The sequence below is a fragment of the Aquarana catesbeiana genome, linkage group LG06 (assembly GCF_042186555.1).
Source record: "Aquarana catesbeiana isolate 2022-GZ linkage group LG06, ASM4218655v1, whole genome shotgun sequence".
In the NCBI taxonomy this organism is placed as follows: domain Eukaryota; kingdom Metazoa; phylum Chordata; class Amphibia; order Anura; family Ranidae; genus Aquarana; species Aquarana catesbeiana.
The window spans coordinates 84964247-84977443 of NC_133329.1; the positions used below are offsets into that span (position 1 = coordinate 84964247).

A 13197-nucleotide genomic window follows, 5' to 3' on the forward strand; every position below is an offset into this window, starting at 1 on the left:
CTAAGGACAGTGCTCCAGACAGGTACAGTCCACCCTTTCTACAGCTCCATGAATTAAGGGGTCATCTGCCAGTGTTAAGATAGTGCCCCTGGGCAAACCTTTCCCTGTAGCAGTGCCGGAGACCTCCCCAGGTGACAAGGCCCGATTCCACATGGCAAAGCCAGCCAGATTTCCAACAAAGGCCTCTGAACTGTCGAATCCACCACCCAAGGTGTCTTGCTCCTGGCCAAAAACCAGGGATCCTCCAGGTGGAATCTCATAACCCTTTTGGAACCGTGATCCAGTGGACGTCAGTCTACGGTCAACATAGAACCAGTACTTGCCCTGGATGGAGGACCAGATGAAACAAATGTGATGCCATTTCCCATCAATCAAGGGCACCAGCGGTAGTTCCCTGAAGGCTGGATCACCAATGACAAAGTGGAAAGCATCATAGGTGGCACCATTCCTGCCATGCAGGACCAGCTTGTTGTCATTATCTTCTGTGCCATATGAAAGGATGGTGCCCAGGTAACTGGCATTCGTTTTGACCCAGCTGCAGATAGACAGTTCATGCAATCAGGCCCGGATTTACACCCTTTGCCGCCCCAAGGCCGGGTCCTTCAATACCCCCCCCCACACACACACACACACACCACACCATCATTCTCGTCCTTTATCGATGACTGCTACAATAGATCAATTAAAAACATATCTCCACTATATACTCCCCCCCTATCATCTCTATATACTCCCCTCTATCGTCTCTATATACTCCCCTCTATCGTCTCTATATACACCCATCTATCATCTCTATATACAGGTATACAGGCAGACTAGGACGGTATATAGGCAGGCTAGGACGATATACAGGCAGGCTAGGACGATATACAGGCAGGCTAGGACGATATACAGGCAGGCTAGGACGATATACAGGCAGGCTAGGACGGTATACAGGCAGGCTAGGACGGTATACAGGCAGGCTAGGACGGTATACAGGCAGGCTAGGACGGGTATACAGGCAGGCTAGGAAGGGTATACAGGCAGGCTAGGACGGTTATACAGGCAGGCTAGGACGATATACAGGCAGGCTAGGACGGTATACAGGCAGGCTAGGACGATATACAGGCAGGCTAGGACGATATACAGGCAGGCTAGGACGGTATACAGGCAGGCTAGGACGGTATACAGGCAGGCCAGGACGGTATACAGGCAGGCCAGGACGGTATACAGACAGGCCAGGACGGTATACAGGCAGGCCAGGACGGTATTCAGGCAGGCTAGGACGATATACAGGCAGGCTAGGACGGTTATACAGGCAGGCCAGGACGGTTATACAGGCAGGCCAGGACGGTTATACAGGCAGGCCAGGACGGTTATACAGGCAGGCCAGGACGGTATACAGGCAGGCTAGGACGGTATACAGGCAGGCTAGGAGGGTATATAGACAGGTTAGAACAGTATACAGGCAGGCTAGGACGGTATACAGGCAGGCTAGGCTCTAGCCTAGGGGAGAGAGAGAGAGAAGGTGATGATCATGAGGAAGAGAGGGGGAGGGAAGAAGGTGCATAGCACAAAGGGGTGGGAACAGAGAGGGGGGTTATTCTGGGGGTCTCACTCATCAATTATGCTCTCCCATTCAGGCTGGTCTCCCCCAGGGCTGTGGCAGCCATTGTTTGAAAACAGAACTCCTCTCACAGCACAGTACAGTGCATTGCATGCATGTGGCTGGAGTGTGGGCGGGCACAAATGTGAGGCGGAGTATTGGATTGGACAAGCAGTGTCGTGAGGGAGGGGTTAGGAAGACAGCGGAGACAGAACACAGCCCGACTCCTGCACAAGCTGGCTTTCCACGCTCTCACTATATCACTGTGACAGGATGCCAGAGGCTGTGGAGCGCCGGAACTAGAGGGGAATAGTTATCCTTGATCTCCACTCCATACAAGTCTTGCTGCCTGGGGGAGAAGACGCTCCTCCCGCAGCTGCCCACAGACTCCGCCCCCTGCTCTCCTTTCTAGTCAGAACAGCTTGTTTATCCTCATCCCCGCCCTGCTCATACAGAGCTCCGAATGATGTTAGTGCAGGGGGGCGGCCGCAAAAGCCGAGAAGTCGCCGAGAAGTCGCCCCTGCACCACTGCTGCCCCGAGGCCTGGCCTCGGTGGCCTTGTGGGAAATCCGGCCCTGGATAGAGCCATGATAGGGATATGATAGAGATATTATAGAGCTATGATAGGGCCATGATAAGGCCATGATAGGGCCATAATAGGGATATGATAGAGCCATGATAGGGATATGATAGAGATATTATAGAGCTATGATAAGGCCATGATAAGGCCATGATAGGGCCATAATAGGGATATGATAGAGCCATGATAGGGATATGATAGAGATATTATAGAGCTATGATAGGGCTATGATAGGGCCATGATAAGGCCATGATAGGGCCATAATAGGGATACGATAGGGCCATGATAAAACCATGGTAGGGCCATGATAGGGATATGATAGAGCCATGATAAGGCCATGATACAGTGGCATAGCGTGGGGGGTGCAGGGGGTGCCGTGGCCCCGGGCGCAACATTTAGGGGGGCGCCAGTATGTGTCACTGGCTGCCTCCTCCTAATTTCAAATTCCTCTGTACCCTGCGCTTTGGCCGCCATGTTAAGTGTCTGGCGCCCTGTGATTGGGCGTATGGGGGTCATGTGAGGCGTAGGGCTGGCCTGTCCTCGATCGCTCCTGAAGTCCCGCCTCCGCACATGACCCCCCATACGCCCAATCACAGTGCGCTGGACACTGAACATGGCAGCAGGCAGAGCGCAGGGGAGAGAAGAAACAACGTGAGCTGCCGCTGTCTTCTCCTCCTCATCCGGATTGATGCAGGCCAGGATAAGAAGGTGAGTGAGACTCCCTCGTGAGAGTCTTGTTGCTGGCCGGGGGGGGGGGGCGGCGGGGTGAGAGACAGATACTGTAGGCAGGACAGTATAGTGTAGTATAGTGGTCAGTATAGTGGACAGTGTAGTGTAGTATAGTGGTCAGTATAGTGGACAGTGTAGTGTAGTATAGTGGTCAGTATAGTGGACAGTGTAGTGTAGTATAGTGGTCAGTATAGTGGACAGTGTAGTGTAGTATAGTGGTCAGTATAGTGGTCAGTATAGTGGTCAGTGTAGTATAGTATAGTGGTTAGTATAGTGTAGTTTAGTATGGAGGTCAGTGTAGTGTAGTGGTCAGTATGGGGGGCAGTGTAGTGGACAGTATAGTGTAGTGGTCAGTGTAGTGTAGTATAGTGGACAGTGTAGTATGGTGGTCAGTATAGTACAGTATAGTGGTTAGTGTAGTATAGTATAGTGGTTAGCATAGTGGTCAGTATAGTGTAGTTTAGTATGGAGGTCAGTGTAGTGTAGTATAGTGGTCAGTATGGTGGTTAGTGTAGTGGACAGTATAGTGGTCAGTATAGTGTAGTAAACAGTGTAGTATAGTGTGGTGGTCAGTGTAGTGTAGTATAGTGGTCAGTATAGTATAGTGGACAGTGTAGTGGTCAGTGTAGTGTAGTATGGTGGTCAGTATAGTGGACAGTGTAGTATAGTGGACAGTGTAGTGTAGTATGGTGGTCAGTATAGTGTTGTGTAGTATAGTGGACAGTGTAGTATAGTGGTCAGTGTAGTATAGTGGTCAGTGTAGTATGATGGTCAGTATAGTGTAGTATAGTGGTCAGTATAGTGATTAGTGTAGTATAGTATAGTGGTTAGTATAGTGGTCAGTATAGTGTAGTTTAGTATAGAGGTCAGTGTAGTGTAGTGGACAGTATAGTATAGTGGACAGTGTAGTGTAGTATAGTGGACAGTGTAGTGTAGTATAGTGGACAGTGTAGTGTAGTATAGTGGACAGTGTAGTGTAGTATAGTGGACAGTGTAGTGTAGTATAGTGGACAGTGTAGTGTAGTATGGTGGTCAGTGTAATGTAGTATAGTGGACAGTGTAGTGTAGTATAGTGGACAGTGTAGTATGGAGGTCAGTATAGTGTAGTATAGTGGTCAGTGTATAGTGGACAGTTTAATGTAGTATAGTGGACAGTGTAGTATGGTGGTCAGTATAATGTAGTATGGTGGACAGTGTAGTATGGAGGACAGTGTAGTGTAGTGGTCAGTGTAGTGTAGTATAGTGGTCAGTGTAGTGTAGTATAGTGGTCAGTGTAGTGTAGTATAGTGGTCAGTGTAGTATGGTGGTCAGTATAGTGTAGTATAGTGGACAGTGTAGTGTAGTATAGTGGACAGTGTAGTATAGTGGACAGTGTAGTGTAGTATAGTGGACAGTGTAGTGGTCAGTGTAGTGGACAGTATAGTGGTCAGTGTAGTATAGTGCACAGTACAGTATAGTGGTCAGTATAGTGGTCAGTGTAGTATAGTGGACAGTATAGTATAGTGGTCAATGTAGTGGACAATGTAGTGTAGTGGACAGTGTAGTTCTCAGTGTAGGGGACAATGTAGTGTAGTGGTCAGTATAGGAATCAGTCCGCAGGTTAGGGGGGGGGCGCAAATTACTTGCCTTGCCCCGGGTGCTGACAACCCACGCTACGCCACTGCCATGATATAGCCATAATAGAGCCATGATAGGGCCATGGTAGGGCCATGATAGGGATATGATAGGGATATTATAGAGCTATGATATAGCCATGATAGGGATATGATAGAGCCATGATAGGGCCATGGTAGGGCCATGATACGGATATGATAGGGATATTATAGAGCTATGATAGAGCCATGATAGGGATATGATAGAGATATTATAGAGCTATGATAGGGCCATGATAAGGCCATGATAAGGCCATGATAGGGCCATAATAGGGATATGATAGGGCCATGATAAAACCATGGTAGGGCCATGATAGGGATATGATAGAGCCATGATAAGGCCATGATATAGCCATAATAGAGGCATGATATAGCCATGATAGGGATATGCTGGAGCCATGATAGGGCCATGATAGAGGCATGATATAGGCATTAATATAGCCATGATATAGCCATGATAGAGGCATGATATAGCCATGATAGGGATATGATATAGCCATGATAGAGGCATGATATAGCCATGATAGAGGCATGATATAGCCATGATAGGGATATGACAGAGATATGATAGAGCCATGGTAGGGCCATGGTAGAGGCATGATAGAGGCATGATAGGGATATAATAGGGCCATGATAGGGATATGATAAAGCTATGATAAGGCCATGATAGGGCATGGTAGAGGCATGGTAGGGATATGATAGAGCTATGGTAGGGCCATGATAGGGATATGATAGAGCTATGATAAGGCCATGATAGGGCCATAATAGGGATATGATAGGGCCATGATAGGACCATGATAGGAATATGATAGAGCCATGATAGGGCCATGATAAAACCATGGTAGGGCCATGATAGGGATATGATAGGGCCATGATAGAGGCATGATATAGCCATAATAGAGGCATGATAGGGCCATAATAGGACCATGATAGGGATATGATAGAGCCATGATAGAGCCATGATAGGGCCATGATAGAGCCATGATAGAGGCATGATAGGGCCATAATAGGACCATGATAGGGATATGATAGGGCCATGATAGAGCCATGATAGGGCCATGATAGAGCCATGATAGAGGCATGATAGAGCCATGATAGAGCACCTGCTTACTGTGCTGTCTGTGTGATTATTGCGACATTCGTTATTTCAGATAAATTCGTTACGTTCGGTTTGCCAAATTTGAAAGGAAATTCCAATACCTATAACTTAATAGTTAATAAATAATAATAACCTATAATAATAGTTATAATTAAAATAATGATAATAAAAACTATAATAATGGTTAATAATTTATTTATGTTAGAAAATACGAAAAACAAAATTATCCAAATGTTTTTCGTTCTTTCGAATTTCGTTGTAGAATTTTTTTTTTTAAAAATTCAAATAGTCTTTCGTTCATTCAAAAGCAGAGCCATGATAGAGCCATGATAGGGATATGATAGAGATATTATAGAGCTATGATAGAGCCATGATAGGGATATGATAGAGATATGATAGAGCTATGATAGAGCCATGATAGGGATATGATAGAGATATGATAGAGCTATGATAGAGCCATGATAGGGATATGATAGAGATAGTATAGAGCTATGATAGAGCCATGATAGGGATATGATAGAGATAGTATAGAGCTATGATAGGGACATGATAGGGATATGATAGAGCTATGATAAAACCATGGTAGGGCCATGATAGGGATATGATAGAGATATTATAGAGCTATGATAGAGCCATGATAGGGATATGATAGAGATATTATAGAGCTACGATAGGGTCATGGTAGGGGTATGATAGAGCTATGATAAAACCATGGTAGGGCCATGATAGGGATATGATAGAGATATTATAGAGCTATGATAGAGCCATGATAGAGATATTATAGAGCTATGATAGGGCTATGATAAGGCCATGATAGGGCTTAATAGGGATATGATAGGGCCATGATAAAACCATGATATAGCCATGATAGAGGCATGATATAGCCATGATAGGGATATGATAGGGCCATGATAGGAGGCATGATATAGCCATGATAGAGCCATGATAGGGCCATGATAGAGGCATGATATAGCCATGATAGAGGCATGATATAGCCATGATAGGGATATGATAGAGCCATGATAGGGATATGATAGAGCCATGATAGAGGAATGATATAGCCATGATAGAGGAATGATATAGCCATGATAGAGGCATGATATAGGCATGATAGCGATATGATAGAGATATGATAGAGCCATGGTAGGGCCATGGTGGGGCCATGGTAGAGGCACGATAGAGGCATTATAGGGATATAATAGGGCCATGGTAGAACCATGGTAAAGCCATGGTAGGGATATGATAGCGCTATGATAAGGCCATGATAGGGCCATGGTAGAGGCATGATAGGGATATGATAGAGCTATGGTAGGGCCATGATAGGGATATGATAGAGCTATGATAAGGCCATGATAGGGCCATAATAGGGATATGATAGGGCCATGATAGGACCATGATAGGGATATGTTTGAGCCATAATAGAGGCATGATAGAGCCATGAGAGGGCCATAATAGGGCCATGATAGGACCATGATAGGGATATGATAGGGCCATGATAGGGCCATGATAGGGCCATGATAGGGCACCTGCTTACTGTGCTGTCTGTGTGATTACTGTAATGCTGATGATCATAAGACGGTGAGATGCTGCTACTTTACACTTCATTTGGGTGGAGCAGTAAAGATGTGCAGCAGAGCTGCATTTTTACTACCCCCCAAACAAATCCACTTTAACCTCTTCCCGTCCAGCGATGTACAAGTACGTCTCTGGATTGGAAGGGTGATATCTCGGTCATCACTGCAGCAATGATATCATTTTTTAGCCCCAGCAATTCTGCACAAACTAAAAGTAATCCTAGTGGCTAAGAAGCCGCTGGATTATTTTTCCAGGCAGTGGAAGGGGGTCCCTCAACCACCACCTTCAAGATGGGACCAGTAGCATCCAGTTCCTGAGACACAGTGAGAGGGGTGGATGTCGTTCCTCCCACTGTGTGACGTCACAAACCAGGAGTGGCGAGAATTGTATCACTTCCGGTTTTGTTATCATGTAAACAATCCATTACCGGCCTGAACAAGCATCTGATCAGACTGATCTTGGTTTGATCAGGTGCTTTGGAGGCCAGAGGACAGATAAGAGGGTCTAAAAGACCCCAGATATCTCCATAAAGAGGACCTGTCATGGCCTATACTATCACAAGGGATGTTGTACATCCCTTGTGAAAGGAAAGAACAAAGAAAAAAAAATGTAAAAGATACAGTGTAAGATTTTTTTATTTAAAAAAAAAAAAAATACAATTTAAACTGCCCCCACTCCTTTGTGCAATTGCAAACACACACATATATGTAAATGGAAACAAACCTGCATTTTGTTTTGAGCCGAGGTCAGGGGTGGGGTCAAGGGTGTGGTTGAAAGAGGCCCCATCAGGTAGGCTGTGCGGAGGCCCCATGATTTCTAACAGCGGCCCTGGTGACTCGGCTCGGGTGCCCCCATAGCAAGCTGCTTGCTGTGTGGGCACTCAACAGGAGGAAGGGGCCAGGAGCACCGATGAGGGACCCGAGAAGAGGAGGATCCGGGCTGCTCTGTGCAAAACCAACTGCATAGAGGAGGTAAGTAAGCATGTCCTCCAGCCAATGCATGTCCTCCGACACCTGCTGATTAGCGAGGAGAGACACAGAACAGAGCTCTGCCTATGTAAACAAGGCAGAGCTCTGTCCTGTCAGTGGGGGATGTGCGGGATTTCGGTTCCCTGCAAAGCAGGGACCGATTGTATGAATGAGTGCTAAGGCTGCTTTCACACTGATGCGCTACAGTTTACCTGCACCGTGGGTTCAGCGCAGTGCGCCTGTGGCTTTCCTGTGGGTTAGCTGCACTTTGCCATAGAATTCTATTATATCCTGCAGGTGTGATGCACTTTCTGAAAGCACACCAAACCCACAGGTAATAACAGAAGTCTATGGGTCAGTACAGGTAATAACAGAAGTCTATGGGTCAGTACAGGTAATAACAGAAGTCTATGGGTCAGTACAGGTAATAACAGAAGTCTATGGCTCAGTACAGGTAATAACAGAAGTCTATGGCTCAGTACAGGTAATAACAGAAGCCTATGGATCAGTACAGGTAATAATAGAAGTCTATGGGTCAGTACAGGTAATAACAGAAGTCTATGGGTCAGTACAGGTAATAATAGAAGTCTATGGGTCAGTACAGGTAATAATAGAAGTCTATGGGTCAGTACAGGTAATAACAGAAGTCTATGGGTCAGTACAGGTAATAACAGAAGCCTATGGGTCAGTACAGGTAATAACAGAAGTCTATGGCTCAGTACAGGTAATAATAGAAGTCTATGGGTCAGTACAGGTAATAACAGAAGTCTATGGGTCCGTACAGGTAATAACAGAAGTCTATGGGTCAGTACAGGTAATAATAGAAGTCTATGGGTCAGTACAGGTAATAATAGAAGTCTATGGGTCAGTACAGGTAATAATAGAAGTCTATGGGTCAGTACAGGTAATAGCAGAAGTCTATGGGTCAGTACAGGTAATAATAGAAGTCTATGGGTCAGTACAGGTAATAATAGAAGTCTATGGGTCAGTACAGGTAATAATAGAAGTCTATGGGTCAGTACAGGTAATAACAGAAGTCTATGGGTCCGTACAGGTAATAACAGAAGTCTATGGGTCAGTACAGGTAATAATAGAAGTCTATGGGTCAGTACAGGTAATAATAAAGTCTATGGGTCAGTACAGGTAATAACAGAAGTCTATGGGTCAGTACAGGTAATAATAGAAGTCTATGGGTCAGTACAGGTAATAGCAGAAGTCTATGGGTCAGTACAGGTAATAATAGAAGTCTATGGGTCAGTACAGGTAATAATAGAAGTCTATGGGTCAGTACAGGTAATAACAGAAGTCTATGGGTCAGTACAGGTAATAACAGAAGTCTATGGGTCAGTACAGGTAATAACAGAAGTCTATGGGTCAGTACAGGTAATAACAGAAGTCTATGGATCAGTACAGGTAATAACAGAAGTCTATGGGTCAGTACAGGTACATTGCACCGCACCTGCAGATCAATGTGAAAGCAGCCCAGTGTAGCGAGTGCAGAGTGCAGATATCCCCATTGCTGTTTGATTTTTTATTAAAAACTGACCTCAATCTTCACTTCTTCCTCAGGATTCCTGCAGGTATCGTTGGCGGTTGCTGTCCCCCAGGCGGGTATGGCTGGCGGCTGCTGCTGGCTGTCCCCCTGGATAAATACAGATGGTCGGTTTTGCTGGTACTTCTGGCGGGTATTGTGGATACTGCTGGTGGGTACTGTTGGCGGGTGCTGGTGGGTTTTGCTGGTACTACTGGTGGGTACTGTTAGCAGTTACTGCTAGCGGGTATTGCTGCTGGGTACTCCTGGTGGGTATCGCTGGCGGCTGGTGTCCCAGGCAGAGTACATTTGGTATCACTCCGCCTGTGACAGGAGCCGGCACTATACAGGACTCATTGGCTCTGCTCTCTACTGCAGCCACATGCTTACTCTAGCGACGGCTCCATTCACACGATTCTCGGGGATGGCGGGTCGGAGAACCCGTGATCTGGGCTTGCTGACCGGCCACCCCAGAGCAGGAGGTGGCGGGTCACATCAGAGGGCGGCGTGGGCCAGCAGTTGGGCATATAATATTAGTAGTGATCACTGTATTGGTGTCACTGGTTCCCACAATGTGTCAGTCAGTGTCAGATTGTCCGCCGCAATATTGCAGTCCCGCTAGAAGTCGCTGATTGCCGCCATTACTAGTATGAATAAACAAATATAAAATCCAGTATATATCGCATAGTTTGTAGATGTGATAACGTTTCTATAAACCAATCAATTTACACTTAGGCCCCTTTCACACTGGGGCGGTTTGCAGGCGCTATTGCGCTAAAAATAGCACCTGCAAACCGACCCAAAACAGGCGCTGCTGTCTCTCCAGTGTGAAAGCCCCGAGGGAGCAGTGCGCTAGCAGGCCGGGAAAAAAAGTCCTGCTAGCTGCATCTTCGGATCGGTGGAGGAGCGGTGTATACACTGCTCCTTCACCGCTTCTTCCCATTGAAATCAATGGGACAGCGCGGCTATTCCGCCGGCAAAGCGCCTCTGCCTTTCTCGGCCGCTAGCGGGGGGTAAAATCGCCCCACTAGCAGCCGAATACCCACGGTAAAGTGCCGCTAACAATAGCGGCGCTTTACCGCCGACGCCGCCCCCGTGTGAAAGAGGCCTTATTGGGATATTTTTACCAAAAACATTTCGCTTAAATTGATGAAGAAATTCGATTTAAAAAAAAAAAAACAATTATTGGAAATATTTTATAGCGGGAAGTAAAAAGATATAATTTTTTTTTTCAAAACTGTAGTTTTTTTTCCTGTTTATGGCGCAAAAAATGTAAAAAAAGCAGCGAGGTGATGAAATCCCACCAATAAAAAGAGCTATTTGTGGGATAAAATGATAGAAATTAGATTTGTGTACGGCGTCACATGACCGTGCCATTGTCAGGGAAAGTCACATGTGCGCTTCAAGAGGCGATTCTGCCGCCACTCGTTATGACACCAAAGGGGGAACTTTGTCCCCGGAGGAGCCCAGAGCGCCCCCTGATGGGGGATCTATCAGACATTTTAGGGGGGGTTTAGCTGGGGCCCCCCTGATTCCATTCTGTATGATCAGAGGAGAGCAATACCCCCCCAGGGAAAACCCTTGGGACAGTCAGAGATTACATACAAGAGTCAGAGATTACATACATGACACAAGGGACGATCATAGATTATATATATGACACACAGGACAGTCACAGATTACATACATGACACACGGGAGTGTCATAGATTACATTATGACACACGGGACAGTCACAGATTACATACATGACACATGGGAGAAGTCATAGATTGCATACATGACACAAGGGACGGTCAGAGATTACATACATGACACAAGGGACGGTCAGAGATGACATACATGACACAAGGGACAGTCACAGATTACATACATGACACAAGGGACCGTCAAAGATTACATACATGACACACGGGATGGTCAGAGATTGCATACAAGACACAAGGGACAGTCATAGATTACATACATGACACACGGGACAGTCATTGATTACATACATGACACATGGGATGGTCAGAGATTGCATACAAGACACAAGGGACAGTCATAGATTACATACATGACACACGGGACAGTCATTGATTACATACATGACACAAGGGACAGTCACAAATGACATACATGACACACGGGACAGTCACAAATTACATACATGATCACGGGACGGTAACAGATTACATACATGGCGCAAAGAACTTGAGGTGCCCAATAATTGTTAATGGCGCCCCAAATGCGATGATCAGACGAGTGTTCTGTCTTGTGGAAAAGCTGCTTGCCTTAAAAGTTTCTAAAGCTTCTATGATGTGTTTGTCACATATATGGCGGCCCATTCAAGTGAACGGGTTCCCCTATGTGCGAAATACAAGGAAAATGTGATGAGGAATGTTTGTTGTGTGAAGTATACAGGGATCTTAGGGATGGGATATAGAAATGTGATGAGGAATGTTTGTTGTGTGAAGTATACAGGGATCTTAGGGATGGGATATAGAAATGTGATGAGGAATGTTTGTTGTGTGAAGTATACAGGGATCTTAAGGTTGGGATATAGAAATGTGATGAGGAATGTTTGTTGTGTGAAGTATACAGGGATCTTAGGGATGGGATATAGAAATGTGATGAGGAATGTTTGTTGTGTGAAGTATACAGGGATCTTAGGGATGGGATATAGAAATGTGATGAGGAATGTTTGTTGTGTGACGTATACAGGGATCTTAGGGATGGGATATAGAAATGTGATGAGGAATGTTTGTTGTGTGAAGTATACAGGGATCTTAAGGTTGGGATATAGAAATGTGATGAGGAATGTTTGTTGTGTGAAGTATACAGGGATCTTAGGGATGGGATATAGAAATGTGATGAGGAATGTTTGTTGTGTGAAGTATACAGGGATCTTAGGGATGGGATATAGAAATGTGATGAGGAATGTTTGTTGTGTGAAGTATACAGGGATCTTAGGGATGGGATATAGAAATGGCTGGGCAGAGATTCCTGGCACATGGAGAGACATAGAGATGTCTTCAATGGCTTCTTGCTCAGCACTGCAGTGACAACTCTCTGCACTTCTAGGCTGGCTTCATATTCACCTCTCTCCAAAATCCTAAAGTTTTGTGACTTTGTTCCCCTCCCCCAGCAGAAGTACTACTCCATCCAAAGCCTGGAGTTCAGTGACAGTATGATCTGGAGGCAGGGGGGTCAGAGGTCAGGACTTAGGGAGGAGGAGCTGAAGAAAGCTTCCTATTCACCCTGACCGAACACAACACTGACGAGGAGGAGTTTCAGGCCTGGAAAGTAATGCACCTCCAGGAACTCCTCCCTCTTCCATGGGCTACACCCCCATCCTGCTCACTCAAGCAGCAGCCTGCAGGAGATAGGCTGGGAACCTGCAGGGGGTGGGGACTCCAGTGTCTGGCATTTACGGGGCTAATGGTTTCCATGGAAATCATCACCTCGGCTTGTTTACCTTCATGCGTCTCCTCCT

At 45.9% G+C, this 13197-nt stretch overlaps 1 protein-coding gene across 1 annotated transcript in view; it reads right to left on the reverse strand.

Annotated features, from left to right (window-relative positions):
* Positions 1-13197, reverse strand: part of LOC141148030 (pentraxin-4-like) — a 67756-nt gene continuing 54559 nt past the window's right edge. The window contains exon 4 of the mRNA XM_073635188.1: positions 1-559. Within this exon, the coding sequence (XP_073491289.1) occupies positions 1-559 (559 nt within the window). The remainder of the gene's footprint in view (positions 560-13197) is intronic.